The sequence below is a fragment of the Salvelinus fontinalis genome, chromosome 6 (genome assembly GCF_029448725.1).
Source record: "Salvelinus fontinalis isolate EN_2023a chromosome 6, ASM2944872v1, whole genome shotgun sequence".
NCBI lineage: Eukaryota > Metazoa > Chordata > Actinopteri > Salmoniformes > Salmonidae > Salvelinus > Salvelinus fontinalis.
This window is the reverse complement of record NC_074670.1, coordinates 38,692,656-38,711,115: the sequence shown is the minus strand read 5'-3', so window position 1 is coordinate 38,711,115 and position 18,460 is coordinate 38,692,656. Positions and strand designations below refer to the sequence as shown.

The window sequence follows — 18,460 nt, the reverse complement described above, 5'->3', positions numbered from 1 at the left end:
TCGTCAATGACAATGATATGGAACAACATAGAAAACTTATTTAGTTATGCAAACTCAACCTTGCTTTTAGCCAATACCCCCGGTCAATGCTTTTAATATTGTAACAGGTAACCATGCTCTTTCAATGCCACTGTAGTCTAATCCTCATTGGAACATGGGAAATCATAAAGCTAGTGTTATATTGAACACGAAATATTGACAATAAACACAATTTTTCACTCCAACTAGGAGAAAAACATTGGAAAGAGAAACAACAAATGGTTTGTGCTAATGTGAGAGAGATGGCTCCTTTGGTACCAGTTTCTTTCACCTCAGCAGTAGGCTTCTTGATACTTGAAGATAAGAGTAACTCACACGTGCATATAATACACATGAAATACAAAAACACACTGTTGTTTCATTATCAGCTGGCCATGTGTCAGCCGAACCATGTCCAGCTAGCTGAGAGGATCCAGATGAAATAAATAAATGAAAGGGTATTTTGGCAGCTAGGCCAAGCTAGTAGGTAGCTACCGGTGGGAACATGATTGCATGATGAGTGGGATGATATATGCCAAATTAGGCCATGTGACAATCAAACCAACACATGGCACCCCATGAAGAACTTTAAGATACCACAAGAATATCACTATTGTTTGGAATTAGAATGAAACACAAAGATCATGTCTAGAGATTATATCACTGCTTCAAATTATATCCAAATGGAGTTACATTTCAAGATAGGAAACTGATATTGATATCTAAGATGATCAGATTTTCATCATGGTAAACTGAGATAAACTCATTCACTATTGCTAAATGGAGAATATGAATGGAGACATGTCATGACAGAATATCTCATGTTTAATAGAGGCCTCATCTGCAAAAAACATATGAAGAGGTTCATACCAAAATGATATATGATTTACCATAGATATGTCAGTAAATTAACTTTTATTGTTTAAATAAATTAAAAGAGATTGGTGTGTTTTTCACTATCTAATCATGGCATGGTGTGGTTCAATGACAGACATGTATTTGTTTAAAATTGATCACTTGAGGATTTCATTTCAGAGAGACAAATAGTCATATTTTTTTGCAAAATGCTATATATTCACCTCACTCAGAGAAATAAGTAGTACTGCTAGGTTTTACATAGTCAAATGTAATAAATAACTAAATAAAAAAAATAAAAAATTATATTACCCCCTTTTTCCCCCCAATTTCATGGTATCCAATTGATAGTAGTTACAGTCTTGTCTCATCGCTGCAACTCCCGTACGGACTCGGGAGAGGTGAAGGTCGAGAGCCGCACTGCTTCTTGATACAATTCTATTGTTTCCAGTACTTGTCTTATATCATCTCCGTTGTATTGTCCATGTAAACTCTTCTTATACTCCCCACAGCTGTCACGAACGTCATCCTCCTCATCTGAGGAGGAGTAGTAAGAAAGATCGGAGGACCAAAATGCAGCGTGATGATTATCCATTTTAATTAGAAAACTTGAAAAGAAAGAACAAAACAATAAACGGACAAACGAACGAAAACGCAACAGTCCCGTATGGTGACACACACAAAGACACAGAAACAGGAACAATCACCCACAACCCACAATACAAAACAGGCTACCTAAATATGGTTCCCAATCAGACAACGACTAACACCTGCCTCTGATTGAGAACCATATCAGGCCAAACACATAGAAATAGACAAACTAGACATACAACATAGAATGCCCACTCAGATCACACCCTGACCAAACAAAACATAGAAACATACAAAGCAAACTATGGTCAGGGCGTGACAACAGCAATGAAGTGTGTGAGATATATTTGCATTTTGGCCTGGCCACAAGTTTGAGACAATGGGAATCTGTGGTCTGTGCATGTGAAATACAAAAACAAACACACAATCCAAAGCACACTCTTTTTTCACGGTGTAAGGCTGCCACGTGTCAGCAAAATCTTGTCCAGCTAGCTGAGAACAACCAGATGCAGGGTCTATGGAGCTCCCAATCCACCCAACACATTGTCACGTTCCTGACCGGTTTTCTGTTATTTTGTATGTGTTAGACGGTCAGGGCGTGAGTTTGGGTGGGTAGTCTATGTTATGTATTTCTATGTTGGTTTAAGGGTGACCTGATATGGCTCTCAATTAGAGGCAGGTGGTTTTCATTTCCTCTGATTGAGAGCCATATTAAGGTAGGTGTTTTCACATTGATTGTTGTGGGTGGTTGTCTCCTGTGTCAGTGTCTGTGTCTGTGTATGTTATGCCACACAGGACTGTTTCGGTTTCGGTTTGTTTGTTCGTTCGGTTTTTGTGTAGTCTGTTTTTCCTGTTTGTGCGTTCTTCGTTACATGTAAGTTCCTACGTTCAGGTTAGTCTACGTTGTTTGTTGTTTTTGTATCTATTCAAGTGTTCTTCGTGTTTTCGGTTTTGTTCAATAAATATCATGTCATATAACCACGCTGCGTTTTGGTCGAATCCCTGCTCCCCCTCTTCGGATGAAGAGGAGGAGGAAATCCATTACACACATAGACCATTGGAGCCACTGGAACAAAGGAAACATACTCCCTGGACCTCAGCCAGTATTCTACTACAATTATAACAGATGTGTATAAAGAGTGCTCGAGTTTACTAATACAACTTTGTCACATTTTGTTACGGTAATAAATGCATAGGCTAACAGTTATAGGCCTAATGTTTATACAAGGTTATACTAATGCTGCTTTGATCATTTAATTCTAATAGCCCGACAACTTGTTGTTCAATTTAGAATACAAGGTGCAGGGAAATACATAGGCCAATGATAAAATAGAAAATGGCCCTTAAATGTTTTATTATGGGAACCAAAAAGGAAACATATGGGTAACCTATGTTAACACGGAGAACTAATGTCACCCCCGCCTCAACAGGGTTAAAAAGTCATTAATGAACATCCTGCGCCACCCCTTATAAAAATAAAAAGGGAATAAAAGAACAAACGCCAGTTTGACATCTGTAAAACATTTGTTCTCTCCAAGTTGAGATTTCCTCTGTCAACTCCCACAGTGGCAATTCTCGAAACATATTTTTCCTGGCTAGTAGTGGAAATATAAACAGTCATTTACACATCATATCAGTGGAACTATAGGCTACTAAGATATACATCATGCATGTCAGTGGTGTGCATTTGTTGATTTGTCTTCTCCTCCTCGGGCAATCCACATTCCAACAGACCTCATCTAAGAAAAAGGACGGAAAGAAAGGTAGGACACATATTTTATCTCTATGTGGAAAGAATAATATTTGTATTTATTTATAAATGCTCAATATGTTTGAGTCAATATTAGTTTATCATTTATTTTGGGTAGATAAGAGGTTGAGCACAATACTGCTCAAACGTGAACCATCCTCCTTGGTACAGTTTTAGTTGTAAAACTTTGTTGATTCTTCTCCAATTTCTTCAACATAGATGCTGAAAATAACGCTGCCATTGAGGAGCTGAAGAAACAGATTGATAACATAGTGGTGGAGTTGAATCTATTGAAAGAGCAGCAAGCCTTGCAATCAGGTAAGGGATATGTTACTGTTGATATTCAAAGTACTCTAGTCTCAGTGAAGCATAGTGGAAATGCAAGTCACAAGTGATCTGGTTGTCCTATTCTATTGTGGTGCCCTAAAGCGATCTTAGAGACCACTTCACATGACAGGGAGCACCTGTGCCCCGCAACAGGGAATGTATTGCATTGATCAAGGGACGTTGTTTAGTCTGCATTCAATTTGGGGTGTTGCCTTAACATGAATATTTAAAGTACTAACAGAAGGATATGTTATGTTCAAACAGTTGGTCTAGATTATAAAGTATGCCCATAAAGCATGCATGTACTGATATGTACAGTGCCTTCAGAAAGTATTCACCCCACGTTTTGTTGTGTTACAGCCTGAATTTGTTTGTTTGTTCTCATCCATCTTTCTACAATACCCCATAATGACAAAATGAAAATGTGTTGTTTTTAGAGATGTTATCACATTTATTGAAAAGGAAACACAGACATATATAATTTACATCAGTATTCATACCCCTGTATTATTTAGAGGTTTACACCTCGCTCTTTTGTTTGGGGCGAGAAAATTAAAACCCCCTATTATGTAAATTCAGGCTGTAACACAACAAAATGTAGAAAAAGTCAAGGGGTGTGAATACTTTCTGAAGGCATTGTATGGCAGTACAATACATATGAACGGATCTGAGAGCCACAGTCTCTGCCATTATCTTGTATTTTAATCCAATATTTTCTGTGACGATGTTGTGGATATTGGGCTGTAAAAATAATCCAACTTTGATATACATTTTCTTCCAGTTTGCCTGAAAGGCATCAAGATTATTGGCAAGTGTTTCCTGGCCGACGCCGCTAAGAAGATCTACCACACAGCCTACGATGACTGCATTGCTAAAGGGGGCACAATCAGCACCCCTTTGACAGGGGATGACAACGATCAGCTCGCTGACTACGTCCGCCGGAGCATCGGCCCTGAGGAACACATTTGGCTGGGCATCAATGACATGGTGACCGAGGGGGAATGGCTCGACCAGGCGGGCACCAACCTGCGCTTTAAGAACTGGGAGACTGACATTACCAACCAACCAGACGGTGGACGTACCCACAACTGTGCCATTCTTTCCACCACTGCCAATGGAAAGTGGTTTGATGAGAGCTGTCGTGCTGAGAAGGCGTCTGTCTGCGAGTTCAATATCGTCTGAGAGCCAACCACTTTTGTTCTGTTGTATCAGTCTTAACATCTACAATATATGGAAATATAATGCATGCACAATAATCTTTGTAATATCTGTATTATAACCTGTGTCAGCACTGAAATGTGGAAATGTGGAACCAAAATGATTAAAAGTAACCTATATTACACAAAAAAAATCCATTGCTGCAAGGTATGCTGCACTGTTTATACATTCATATTTGGTGTATTTTATTAGGATCCCCGATGGCGACGGCTAGTCTTACTGGGGTCCGACAAAAAACGAAAAAGACATTACAGAAAATATACTTTACAATTGACATGCATTTAAAAATATTAACAGGTAGTGTGCGTGTGTGATTGCATCCATCATTTACACATACATGTCAGTACATACACAACGAGTAGGTCACGTGGGGGATAGGCGTTGTGCGCTGAGGTGTTGATTTATGAGGGTTTTTTTAAACCAGGTTTGCTGTTCACTTGTGCTAAATGAGATGAAATGGAGTTCCGTGCAATCATGGCTCTGTATAAAACTGTACGTTTACTTGAATTTGTTCTTGACCTGGGGACTATGAAAATACCCCTGGTGGCATGTCTGGTGGGGTAAGTGTGTGTGTCAGTGCTGTGTATAAGCTGACTACGCAAACTAATTGGAATTTCCAACATATGAATGTTACTTATAAAAACAAGAAGCGATCCAGTCCTTACTCAACTCTTAGCCTAGAGAGACTGGCATGCATATTATTGATGTTAGCACTCTGATTACAATGAAGAGCAAAACGTGACGCTCTGTTCTGTGCCAGCTGCAACTTAATTAACTAGGTCCTACTTTGCAGCACTTGACCATATGACTGGGCAATAATCAAGATAAGATTAAACTAAAGCCTGTAGGACTTGCTTTGTGGAGTCTGGTGTCAAAAAAGCAGAGCATCTCTTTATCACGGACAGACCTCACCCCATCTTTACGACCATTGAATCAATATCTTTTGACCATGACAGTTTACGGTAACACTAATTAATTTAGTCTGCTCAACTTGCTCAACAGCCACACCATTCATTACCAGATTCAGCTGAGGTCTAGAACTTAGGGAATGATTTGTACCGAATACAATGCTCTTAGTTTAAGAGATGTTCAGGACCAGTTTATTACTGGCCACCCATTCTAAAACTGTCTACAACTCTTTGTTTAGGATTGCAGTTATTTCACTATTTGTGGTTGTTGACACCTATAGGGTTGAATCATCAGCATACATCGATGCTCAGGCTTTGTTTTTAATGCCAGTGGCAGGACATTGGTAAAAAAATAAAAAAGAGTAGCTGCCCTGCGATACACCACACTTTGCATGTTTAACATTAGAGAAGCTTCCAATAAATAATACCCTCTCTGTTCTATTAGATAGATAGTTCTGAATCCACGATATGGCAAAGGTTTAAAAGCCATAACACATATGGTTTTTCAACAACAGGTTATGGTCAATCATATCAAAGGCTACACTGAAATCTAACAGTACAGCTCCCACAATCTTCTTAAAATCAATCTCTTTCAATCAATCATCAGTCACTTGTGTCAGTGCAGTAAATGTTGAGTCCCCTTCTCTATACGCATGCTGGAAATCTATTGTTAATTTGTTTACATAGAAATTTGCCAGGAGCTGGCAGCAAGCTGACACAGTAGGTTGTCTGTTAGAACCAGTAAAGGCCACATTACCGTTCATGGGTAGCAGAATGACTTTGGCTTCCCTCCAGGCCTGAGGACAAACATTTTCCTCTAGGCTCAGATTACAAATATGACATATAGGCGTGGCTATAGAGTCAGCGACTATTCTCATTGCTTTTCCATCTAAGTGGTCAATGCCAGGAGGTTTATAATTATTGATAGATAACAATACTTTTTCCACCTCTCCCTCACTAACTTTACAAAATTCAATCTTACAATGCTTTTCTTTCATTATTAGTTTTTCTACGCATGAATACGTTGGCTCACTGTTTGTTGTTGGCATCTTCTGCTTAAGTTTGTCCATTTTGCCAATTAAACCTGTCTAGGATCAGCGTGGCGCTAGCGGCACACCCCCCCCCCCCCCCCACTGAAAAACCAGTGCCGCGAAATTCAAAAAAAATATTTTTTAAAAATATTTAACTTTCACACATTAAAGTCCAATACAGCTAATGAAAGACACAGATCTTGTGAATCCAGTCAACATTTCCGATTTTTAAAATGTTTTACAGGGAAGACACAATATGTAAAGATGTACATCTATTACCTAAAAACACATTAGCATAATCCACCATCTTTTATTTGTCCACCAACACCAGTAGCCATCACCAATTCGGCTAAACTAAGATATTTATAGCCCCTAACCAACAAAAAAACTCATTAGATGACAGTCTGATAACATATTTATGGTATGGGATAGGTTTTGTTAGAAAAAAGTGCATATTTCAGGTATATGGCATAGTTTACAATTGCACCCACCGTCACAAATGGACTAGAATAATTACAATGAGCAACGTGTTTACCTAACTACTAATCATCAAACATTTCGTAAAAATACACAGCATACACGAATCGAAAGACACAGATCCTGTGAATACAGACAATATTTCAGATTTTCTAAGTGTCTTACAGCGAAAACACAATAAATCGTTATATTAGCTTAGCACATAGCAATTAGCAGCCCAGCATTGATTCTAGCCAAAGTGAGCGATAAAAGTCAACATCGCCAAAAGATATTAATTTTTTCACTAACCTTCTCAGAATTCTTCCGATGACACTCCTGTAACATCACATTACAACATGCATATACAGTTTGATCGAAAATGTTTATATTTAGCCACCAAAATCATGGTTAGACAATGTGAAATGTAGACAAGCTGGTAAAGAAAAAGTCCTTGCGCCACTTAGACAGTGATCTACTCTTATACATAAATACTCATAAACGTGACTAAAAAATATAGGGTGGACAGGGATTGATAGACAATTTAATTCTTAATACAATTGCGTTATTACATTTTTTAATTTATCCTTACTTTTCAATACAGTTTGCGCCAAGCGAAGCTACGTCAAAAAACATGGCGTCCTAAGCCACTAAAATGTTTCGACAGAAACACGATTTATCATAATAAAAATGTCCTACCTTGAGCTGTTCTTCCATCAGTATCTTGGGCAAAGGATCCTTTCTTGGGAGAAATCGTCTTTTGGTGGAAAGCTGTCCTCTTGCCATGTGGAAATGTCAACTGCGTTCGGGATGAACTGAAAAGCGTGCCCAACTTTTCACATCGTTGCAAAAATAAATGTCCCAAAATCGCACTAAACGGATATAAATTGCTATAAAACGCTTTAAATTAACTACCTTATGATGTTTTTAACTCCTATAACGAGTGAAAAGATGACCGGAGAAATATAACAGGCTAAACTAACGCTTGGAACAGGTGCGCGCCGGTGTCCTCTAGGCTCATGACGCAGCTCCCAAAGAATGACTAGCTTCAGGGTTTTTTCATTTGTAGGGCCTGTGAACGCGCAATCGACCCCGTTGGAATCGTCATCACGTAAAGGCATCCAGGGGAAGACGTAAGAAGTGTCCGTATAGTCATAGCAACGACAGTGCCCTTTTAACTGACTTCAGAAGAGTGGCCAACATTTCTCAAATCTGACTCCATGTCAGGGAAATTGCTGTAGAATGGGCTCTGTTCCACTTAGAGACAAAATTTCAACTCCTATAGAAACTATAGACTGTTTTCTATCCAATAATAATAATAATATGCATATTGTACGATCAAGGATTTTGTGGGAAGCCGTTTAAAAAATTAGCCAAATTAGCATAAATAGTCTAAACAGCGCCCCCATCCCCAACAGGTTTTAAGTAATCTGTCACACCTGTTCCCGCTCTTCCCAGGCTCCCCAGCATTTCGCACTCCTGCCACCATCATTACGCACACCTGCTCTCCCCCGTCACGCGCGTCAGCGATTATTGGACTCACCTGGACTCAATCCCCTCTGTCATTACCTCCCCTATATCTGTCTGTTCCCCCACTCTGTTCCCCGCTTCAGCATTGATTGTCATATGTCCTTGAATACCAGTGTGCTCACGCTGTTCCTGTCTTGTTCCATGTCTGTTCCCGATTAAATGTTTGACTCCCCGTACCTGCTTCTGTACTCCAGTGTCGGTCCTTACAGTAATCATTCAAATAACTGGCAACATCTGTCACGCCCTGACCGTAGAGATCCTTTTAATGTCTCTATTTTGGTTGGTCAGGGCGTGAGTTTGGGTGGGCATTCTATGGTTGGTGTTCTATGCTGTCCTTGTTTTGTATTTCTGTGTGTTTCGCCTGGTATGGTTCTCAATCAGAGGCAGGTGTCTATCGTTGTCTCTGATTGAGAATCATACTTAGGTAGCCTGTTCCCACCTGTGTTTGTGGGTGGTTGTTTCCTGTTTAGTGTTTGTTTCACCTTTCAGGACTGTTCGTTTGTCGTGTTTGTTGTTTAGTCAAGTGTTGCGTATTTTATTAAATAATATGAACACTTACCACGCTGCACCTTGGTCCTCTTCTCCTTCTCCCGACGACGTGCGTTACAACATCAAATGGTAGTAACTAAATGTAGTTGAATTTGTCTTCCTGCCTCTAATTTCATTTAAAGTACTCCAAAGTTTTTTTTTCTCCATTATTCTTTATATTATTGATCTTGCAGCTACTCTTCCTGGGGTTCAGCAAAATGAAGGCAGTTTATATAATTTTATAAACATTACAATACATTCACAGATTTCACAACACACTGTGTGCCCTCAGACCCCTACTCAACCACTACCACAAATCTACAGTACTAAATCCATGTGTATGTGTGTGTGTATAGTGCGTATGTTATTGTGTGTGTGTGTGTGTGCATGTGTCTGTGCCTATATTTGTGTTGCTTCACAGTCCCCACTGTTCCATAAGGTGTTTTTTAAATCTGTTTCTTAAATCTAATTTTACTGCTTGCATCAGTTACTTGATATGGAATAGAGTTCCATTTAGTCATGTCTCTATGTAGTACTGTGTGCCTCCCATAGTCTGTTCTGGACTTGGGGACTGTGAAGAGACCTCTTGTGGCATGTCTTGTGGGGTATGCATGGGTGTCCGAGCTGTGTGCCAGTAGTTTATACAGACAGCTCTGTGCATTCAACAACAACACCTTTCATAAATACAAGTAATGATGAAGTCAATCTCTCCTCCACTTTGAGCCAGGAGAGATTGACATGCATATTATTATGGACATACTTCTCCCCATCTTAGCTACTATTGTATCAATATGTTTTGACCATGACAGTTTACACCCGGCCAAACACATAGAAATAGAAAACATAGATAGAAAACATAGAATGCCCACCCCAACTCACGCCCTGACCAACCAAAATAGAGACATAAAAAGGATCTCTAAGGTCAGGGCGTGACATAAAGCAAATTTCTGCAGCGTTAGTAAAGATGTGATCAATACATGTTCATGATTTAATTCCTGTGCTGTTTGTTACTACCCTGGTAGGTTGACTGAACACCTGAACAGGTTGCAGGCACTGGTTACAGTTTGACGTTTTTTCTTGAGGGGCAGCTTGATGATAGCCAGTCAATATTTAATACCGTTTCATAATACAGTTTCTTCTTCTTTTTGTTGAGTTTAGTCACATCATTTTTCAATTGGCAGTAAGTCAGCCAGTCAGATATGCAGACAGACTTATTAGCCACTCCTTTTGCCCCATCTCTTTCAACCATTCCATTTTTTAATTCGTCATCAATCCATGGAGCTTTAACAAATCTAACAGTCAATTTCTTAACAGGTGAATGTTTATCATTATTGGAAGAAGCAATTTCATAAATGTATCAAGTGCAGCAACTAGATGCTCCTTTTAAATCATATCAGATATTTTTAACATCATCCACAGCTAAATATTTTAGGCCCAGCTTTTGGGACCTTGGCTTTCATGGGTACGGATACAGCTTTAGAACAAAGTTCAACAGTATTAGTCAAATTTTTATCAATACATGTGGATGATATAGTTCCTGTTGTGTTTGTAAACAGCCTGTTAGGTTGATTAATAACCTGAGCCAGATTACAGGTATTGGTTACAATGAGAAGCTTCCTCTTGAGTAGACAGCTTGATGAAAAACAGTCAATATTCAGGTCCCCAAGAAAGTACACCTCTCTGTTAACATCGCATACACTATCAAGCATTTCACACGTATTAGAATAGAACAAATACGGACTGTTAGCACCTATAGCAACCTATAGCAACCTGTAGCAACACCCTAAAAGAATAGGCTTTAGATGAGGCAGGTGAACCTGCAACCACAACACTTCAATAACACTTGACGTAAGATTTTCTCTAAGCATTACAGGGGATATGGCTCTGAATGTATACAGCAACACCAGTGGAAGCTGGTGCCTTGAACAATTGAGGAGGATGGGAGACCCACGGTATAGGCGCGGAGCGCACGGAGACGACAAAGTCTGTTTCAGAAATCGTCAAAGACTTATTATTTTAACCTAAAGCATTTAAAAAGACATGTATAGTACAATATTATTGTCACGTTCCTGACCTGTTTTCTGTTGTTTTTGTATGTGTTTAGTTGGTCAGGGCGGGAGTTGGGGTGGGCATTCTATGTGATGTGTTTCTATGTTGGGTTTAATGTGTTGCCTGATATGGTTCTCAATTAGAGGCAGGTGTTTGACGTTTCCTCTGATTGAGAACCATATCAAGGTAGGCTGTTCTCACTGTTTGTTTGTGGGTGATTGTCGCTGTGTCTGTGTTTTGTTGCACCACACGGTATGTCTCGTTCGTTCATTCGTTTTTCCTGTTCGTGCGTTCTTCGTGTTTATGTAGTTCTCATGTTCAGGTCTGTTTAACGTCGTTTGTTGTTTTATAGTTTATTCAAGTGTTCTTCGTGTTTCGTCTTGTTTAATAAATATTTTATGTCTACATACCTCGCTGCGTGTTGGTCCGATCCATGCTCCTCCTCGTCCAAGGAGGAGGAATATGACGAACATTACAATTATGGGGAATGGGAATGAGAGGGCTACTTACAACGTGTTGGAAAGGGATCACAGCAGTGATTGAATTGCAAGACAGGATTTGACTGGGAAGACAAAAAACACTAACAAAACACACTACACAGTTAGATTACATTGATGTGTAATAATGTGATTGTGTATGTGATTGACTCTACATACAGTAATAAGATAAAATTGATAGGGGTACACACAGTACTTGGAGGGGAAACATTCAATGTGCCAATGGATGAGCGGGCACATGAGAAGTGGCTTCAGTTCATGTCAGGAGAAAGTTGACAAAGGTGGAGGTGAAGTAGTCATCACCTCTTAATCAGGAAACAGGAGGGGACTTAGCTGTAAATACAAATAGCAGATACATTCCATTACAGCTGTGCTATCGTAGGTTTTGGACAACGAGTCTCTCTATCAACTTAAACTCAGACATCTTGAAGTTCATAAAGTCAAACACAGACTGCACATCTCGCCCACTTGACACATCAATCTATCCCAAGAAACGTTCCTGAATAAAGCGCTGATCATCCACATATCTGACGATTACTGACAACTGCAAGCAGACTGGTGCCACCATAGGTCACAGAGCGGTGGGGCAATTTTTACCCCCTGGGACCTGGAGTTTTTCCTTATATGTTAACCTAACTAGGAAAACCCTGGACCTTAGGTATGACAATGATTAATTAGTTGTAAGAAGGTTTTATATGGGCTATGATATATATGATTTTTAAAAACCTCTGAAAAAAACCCTGTCAAACTGCAGCTACCTTATATTTGTTCATATAAATTATATTTAGACAAGATTAGGACAGGATTTCCTCTACCCAGACACAGACACATAGACAACAACTGATAGACAATAGTACTCACAGGGCTGAGCTAGCTTTATGCATGCTTGCATCATGCAGGCCTATGCAACTGTAGGCCTTGCAAAACATTTACTCACGTCTGTCATCACTATTATGTTGATTCATTAATTCCAGTTCATCATTTTGGATTAAAAACATATAGGCAGCCTAGCCAGCCCAATTTTGAATATAAACAAAATTTGATCACATTCACATTTTCTCCTGACACGCAAATGGACTATAAATGCATGACGTTACCAATTAGTTTACCTTGACCAGATGGACAGGGCGCATAGGCTGTATGCAGCTGCTCTCATTAGTAGCCAACAGTTGATCAGACTGAAAAATAGTCTCGTTTTCATCCCATTCAACATCCCTGTCTCTTCTGTAGATGTTACAGCGCCTTCAGAAATTATTCATACCCCTTGATTTATTCCACATTTTGTTTGGTTAAAACCTGAATTCAAAATTGATTAAACAGATTGTTTCTCTCACCTATCTACACGCAATACCCCAAAATGACAAAGTCATTGACAAAATACAATGTTGTTGAATCCTCCTCCGTTTTCTCCTATCACAGCCTTTTAACTCTGTAACTGTTTTAAAGTCACCATGGTGAAATACCTGAGCGGTTTCCTTCCTCTCTTGCACCTGAGTTAGGAAGGACACCTCTCTATTTGTAGTGACTGGGTGTATTGATACACCACCCACATTGTATTTAATAACTTCACCATGCTCAAAGGGATGTTCAGTGCCTGCTTTTTTTTACCCATCTACCAATATGTGCCCTTCTTTGAGGCATTGGAAAAACTCCCTGGTCTTTGTAGTTGAACCTGTTTGAAATTCACTGCTCGACTGAGGGACCTTACAGATAATTGTATGTGTGGGGTACAGAGATGAGGTAGTCATTCAAAAGTAATGTTTAACACTATTATTGCATACATAGCAAATGTTTACCACTGAACTTATTTAAGCTTGCATAACAAAGGGGTTGAATACTTACTTATTGACTCAAGACATTTCAGCTTTATACATTTTTTATTAATTTGTAAAACATTTTAAAAACATAATTCCACTTTGACATTATGGGTTATTGTGTGTAGGCCAGTGACAAAACATCTCAAGTTAGTCCATTTTAAATTCAGGCTGTAACACAACAAAATGTGGAAAAAGTCAAGGGGTGTGAATACTTTCTGAAGGCACTATATATCCTTGTATTGCTGCTATAAGAATGATCTAAGTGAGTCTCAGAAATGGATAATATATTCATGTTATCATTTTATTGATTTCATGAACCTTATTTCTCAGGCTACATATATTCATATGTGCTATTTTTAGCCATTTCCTGGGTAGCTTATCAGAGAAAGACATAATATGGAAAATAACAAACAAGGCAAAAACAAAAACAAAAAGTTATTCAGCAGTCCATTAATAAGTTGTTGTGTGTGTGTGATCTGGCAGATTTCAAGGCTATGATACGTTTTGGTTAGATGTTTACTTCTGTTGGATTTATGAGGGAAACACTTTCTGATGGCTTGTGTTTATTATTTGTTTGTTTTCTAACAAAAACTCTGGCCTGATAAAGCCTACTCTAGCTTCTGCCGATCTATTCAATAAAACTGTTGAAACAACACCTACGTTTTTTTGTCTGCATTGAGGTCACTCAAAATGTTATATCTGCTGAAATGCTTTAGATTCCAGGATCTCAGGTTCAAGTTATGTCAAGTTTTGAATGCAAATTAGGATTAACTAGCACTTTCTAAATGATTCTGCTAAAACTATTGAGCTTGGATGCATGGCTGCTGAGCTGTGCTGACCTCACCACAGTATATGAGTAACACCCTGAATGAACATGTCTTGGAGGGAGTAATGTTTTGGGGTTCAGTTTGAATAGCACAATCAGTGCAAACAATCAGTCTGCCAGCATTAATAATAGCCCTCCAAGGCTACGTTTACACAGGCAGCCCAATTCTGATATTTTTTTCACTAATTGGCCTTTTGACCAATCAGATCAGCTCTGAAAAAGATTTGATGTGAAAAGATCTGATGTGATTGGTCAAAAGACATATTAGTATTAAAAAAATCTGAATTTGTCTGCTTTGTAAACACAGCCTGTTTGTGAGTTGTCTCAGTCATGTTCACATCTCTATTAAAAATGATATTGTGATTCAATTAATAAATTGTTTGATCAATCAAATTGTACTGTGAATAGGAGCAGAGAGAAGTCTTGATCGTGTGGTCTTGGTCTTGAGACCACTCTAGACCTCATAAATCCGGTCCGGTCTGTGTACTTAAGGTCTAGCCTGAAGCTGGGATAACAACCTCTAATTTTCTTACATTTAACCCCCAGCTTTTGTATGCTTGTTTGGACAATACCTATCCCCAAATGACACACCATCAAAGTGCTGTTTCACTTTTGCTGTCATTACACAGCGTGATGCTTAAGTTGTCAGAATGTGTAAACATTTGAAGAGGTTTGCAAGCCAGAACTTTGTCATGCATCTCTATGAAGGCTGAAAGATTAGTATAGGCTAACGGGTGTAGTCACTGTAGTGCAGTTCAAACAAACGTGTTCTGTTTTTGAAACACCACTAGGGGGCGTGCTCATATTTCAATTGGGAGGTCAAACAGCACCCAAAATGATTTAATATTAAGATTAAAACAGCTACCTTGGACCTTTAACAAAAGGCACATATCAATAGGTGGTCCAGGTGCCTCATGACTAGGGTTGCAAAAGTCAGTGAACTTTCAATAAATTCCATGGTATTCCAGAAATCCTGGTTGGAGAATTTAAGTTTTCGGTCGTGTCTAAAAAAACACAATTTTGCTCAAAACATATTGTTTTCTCCTTTAATGTGTGTACTTTATTGTATTTCTACTTGGAATATCCCTTTCAACAGGAAAGTAAAAGTTACCGCAAGTCAGCACAAAAGAAAACAGGAGCACTGCCTCTGCTTTTCCAGCATCCTTTCAACACATTTCAACATCACCAATCAACTAAATGCTTTGTCTAATACAGTGACAACTTAAAGATACCAAAAACAATTTAGTGCAATCAACGTAAACTAAATATAATGTGGCTGGCCATGGTACTGACTTCTCTGTGTGCGTGTGTGTGTGTGTACGTGTGCGTGTGTGTACTTGTGTACTGTGTGTACTTGTAGACTAGATGAATGCCAATGTCACCCTCCTCTCTTTCATGTTGGCAAAACGGTCTATGACTCTTTCCAGCCTGGTCTCGGCGCAAAACGTCCTACAGTATAGTATACACATTCAGTTTTTGTTGTCCTAGACTAGGCTACCTGGCTAAAATGCTTGCTAGCCTAACTTCCTCGCATGGACAACAATGAGCCAGCTAAGTTAATGTGAGCCTACTAAATCTACATATTGAACTTAAATAGTCTCAGGCCAGTGGCAAAATGTATGAATGTATGGTAAAATCAGAATCACTGTTATAATCGTGTCCATGGCTGCGGATCCGACTTTTCCCTGACCCTTTTTTTCTGTCTCTAAAGGTCCCAAAGCTTCTACGCAGATCACATTCTGCACATATGTTTCTTTACCTCTTCTTAACACACACATTCGTGTGGTCTGCTTCCCTTCACATTTCTCACTGTCACTCGCCACCCTATGCGCAATTGGCTCAGCGTCGTCCGTGTTTGGCCGGGGTAAGCCATCACTGTAAATAATTGACTTGCCTAGTTAAAAAAAGGTAAAATAAAAAAACAAAATGAAACATCCCAGGAAACTGATTGAGATATACATTTGGAATCTTTTTGAATTACACAGTAATGATTCAAAGAGGCCTACAGTGCTGTTTTGAATGATGTGCAGTGAGCAATGTTTTTTGCAGATGGCATTAACAAACTGCAGCATAGCCTACCTGTGTATTTTGCCTTGTGGCGTGCGCTGTTGAGTCTTGAACACATGCGAGAAAAAATGTAGTGGTGTTACGGTACCGTTATAATGTTCTATTAGTTTTGGTTGTGTTATGTACAATACTATCATTACGAGTAGAGCAGAGACATAGAGTGAAGAATAAACAAATGGGCAGAACGTGGTCTGCACAGGTGCAGAAGCTTCGGGCCCTTTAGTGCGGGGAAAAATTGTCTGGGAAAAGACGGATCTGCAGACACTCTCAGAAGTAAAAGGTGCTAAGTAGAACCATATAGTGTTCTTCGGCTTGCCCCCATAGGGGAACCCTTTTTGGTGCTAGGTAGAGCCCTCTGCAAACCTCCATGTATGGTTTTTCATTGAACTCCCTGTATATTGATTTATCATCTGAACTTTCTTCCTAGAACCCTCTATGAATAGTTCCACCAGCCGTATTACCCTTTAAAATTGAATGATTTATGACAAAACATGATATATATAATAAGAAAGCCGTGGATAGATGGCAGCATTCACGCAAAACTGAAAGCACGAACCACCACATTTAACCATGGCAACGCGACTGGGAATATGGCAGAATACAAACAGTGTAGTTATTCCCTACGCAAGGCAATCAAACAGGTAACACGTCAGTATAGAGACAAAGTGGAACCACAATTCTACGGCTCAGACACGAGACGTATGTGGCAGGGTCTACAGACAATCACGGCCTACAAAAGGAAAACCAGCCACGTCGCGGACACCGACGTCTTGCTTCCAGACAAGCTAAACCTTCTTTTCCCGCTGTGAGGATAACACAGTGCCAACGACACGGCCAGCTACCAAGGACTGTGGGCTCTCCTTCTCCGTGATCGATGTGGGGAAGACATTTAAGTGTGTTAACCCTCGCAAGGCTGCCGGCAGGTTCCCCTGTTCCACCCCGCGTAACAGAAAATAAGGACGATTTCTGATGCATTTCTGAGTTTTCAGCACATACTCAATAATTTGACAAATATGAAATCAATTTTATCTTTCATTCACAAATAATTTTGGATTCCCTCCGATATCATACATAAAATAATTTGGCGGCTGGACATTTCGAAGTCAGATTTAGCACATTTTCAATCAGACCTACACGATGAAACTTAAAAATATACAGTACCAGTCAAAAGTTTGGACACACCTACTCATTCAAGGGTTTTTCTTTATTTGTAATATTTTCGACATTGTAGAAGAATAGTGAAGATATCAAAACTATGAAATAACACATATGGAGTCATGTAGTACCCAAAAAAGTGTTATAATATAATAATATATTTTATATCTGAGGTTCTTCAAAGTAGCCACTCTTTGCCTTGATGACAGATTTGCACCGAAGCGGGTATCAGGTGCGTGTCTTGAATGTATCTCATCCCAAATATCTCCCTGGTAGCATAGGCCTACACCTTGTTCAGTGTTCTAGTGTAACGATCGTCTGTGGTGGTAGAAGGATCGGACCAAAGCGCAGCGTGGTAAGTGTTCATATCTTTAATATAAAACCAAAAACTGAACACAGTAACAAAAACAATAAACGATGATCAAACGAAACAGTACCGTGTGTCGACAAACACTGACACGGAAACAAACACCCACAACCCAAACGTGAAACCCAGGCTACCTAAGTATGATTCTCAATCAGGGACAACGATTGACAGCTGCCTCTGATTGAAAATCATACCAGGCCGAACACAAAACCCCAACATAGAAAAACACACATAGACTGCCCACCTCAACTCACGCCCTGACCATACTAAATAAAGACAAAACAAAGGAAATAAAGGTCAGAACGTGACATCTAGCCAACAACTTGGTAACTTGCACTCAATAGGAAAGTAGTGCTTTTACACAACGTACAAACCTGATATTCCACAAATGCCTTTGTAATTTCAATGACAGGTATTTGTATCAACATGAGCTTTTTGTAATAACCACATGTCTTAACAGGGTTACATATTAA

General features: G+C 39.3%; 1 protein-coding gene across 1 annotated transcript; it reads left to right on the top strand.

Moving 5' to 3' along the window:
• Positions 1 to 2,980: 2,980 nt before the first annotated feature.
• On the top strand, positions 2,981 to 5,059 carry clec3ba (C-type lectin domain family 3, member Ba). Its single transcript, XM_055924441.1, has 3 exons — positions 2,981 to 3,227; positions 3,434 to 3,532; positions 4,323 to 5,059. Exons 1-3 carry the CDS (start codon positions 3,131 to 3,133, stop codon positions 4,721 to 4,723), a joined length of 597 nt encoding a protein of 198 aa, XP_055780416.1. The 5' UTR covers positions 2,981 to 3,130; the 3' UTR covers positions 4,724 to 5,059.
• Positions 5,060 to 18,460: the final 13,401 nt, after the last annotated feature.

Excerpts from the sequence above, each read along its gene's own strand:
- clec3ba (XM_055924441.1), top strand. The coding sequence starts at position 3,131 with ATGCATGTCAGTGGTGTGCATTTGTTGATTTGTCTTCTCCTCCTCGGG. Across the intron at positions 3,228-3,433 it reads GAAAAAGGACGGAAAGAAAG|ATGCTGAAAATAACGCTGCC; the intron begins GTAGGACACATA and ends TCTTCAACATAG. Across the intron at positions 3,533-4,322 it reads GCAGCAAGCCTTGCAATCAG|TTTGCCTGAAAGGCATCAAG; the intron begins GTAAGGGATATG and ends ATTTTCTTCCAG.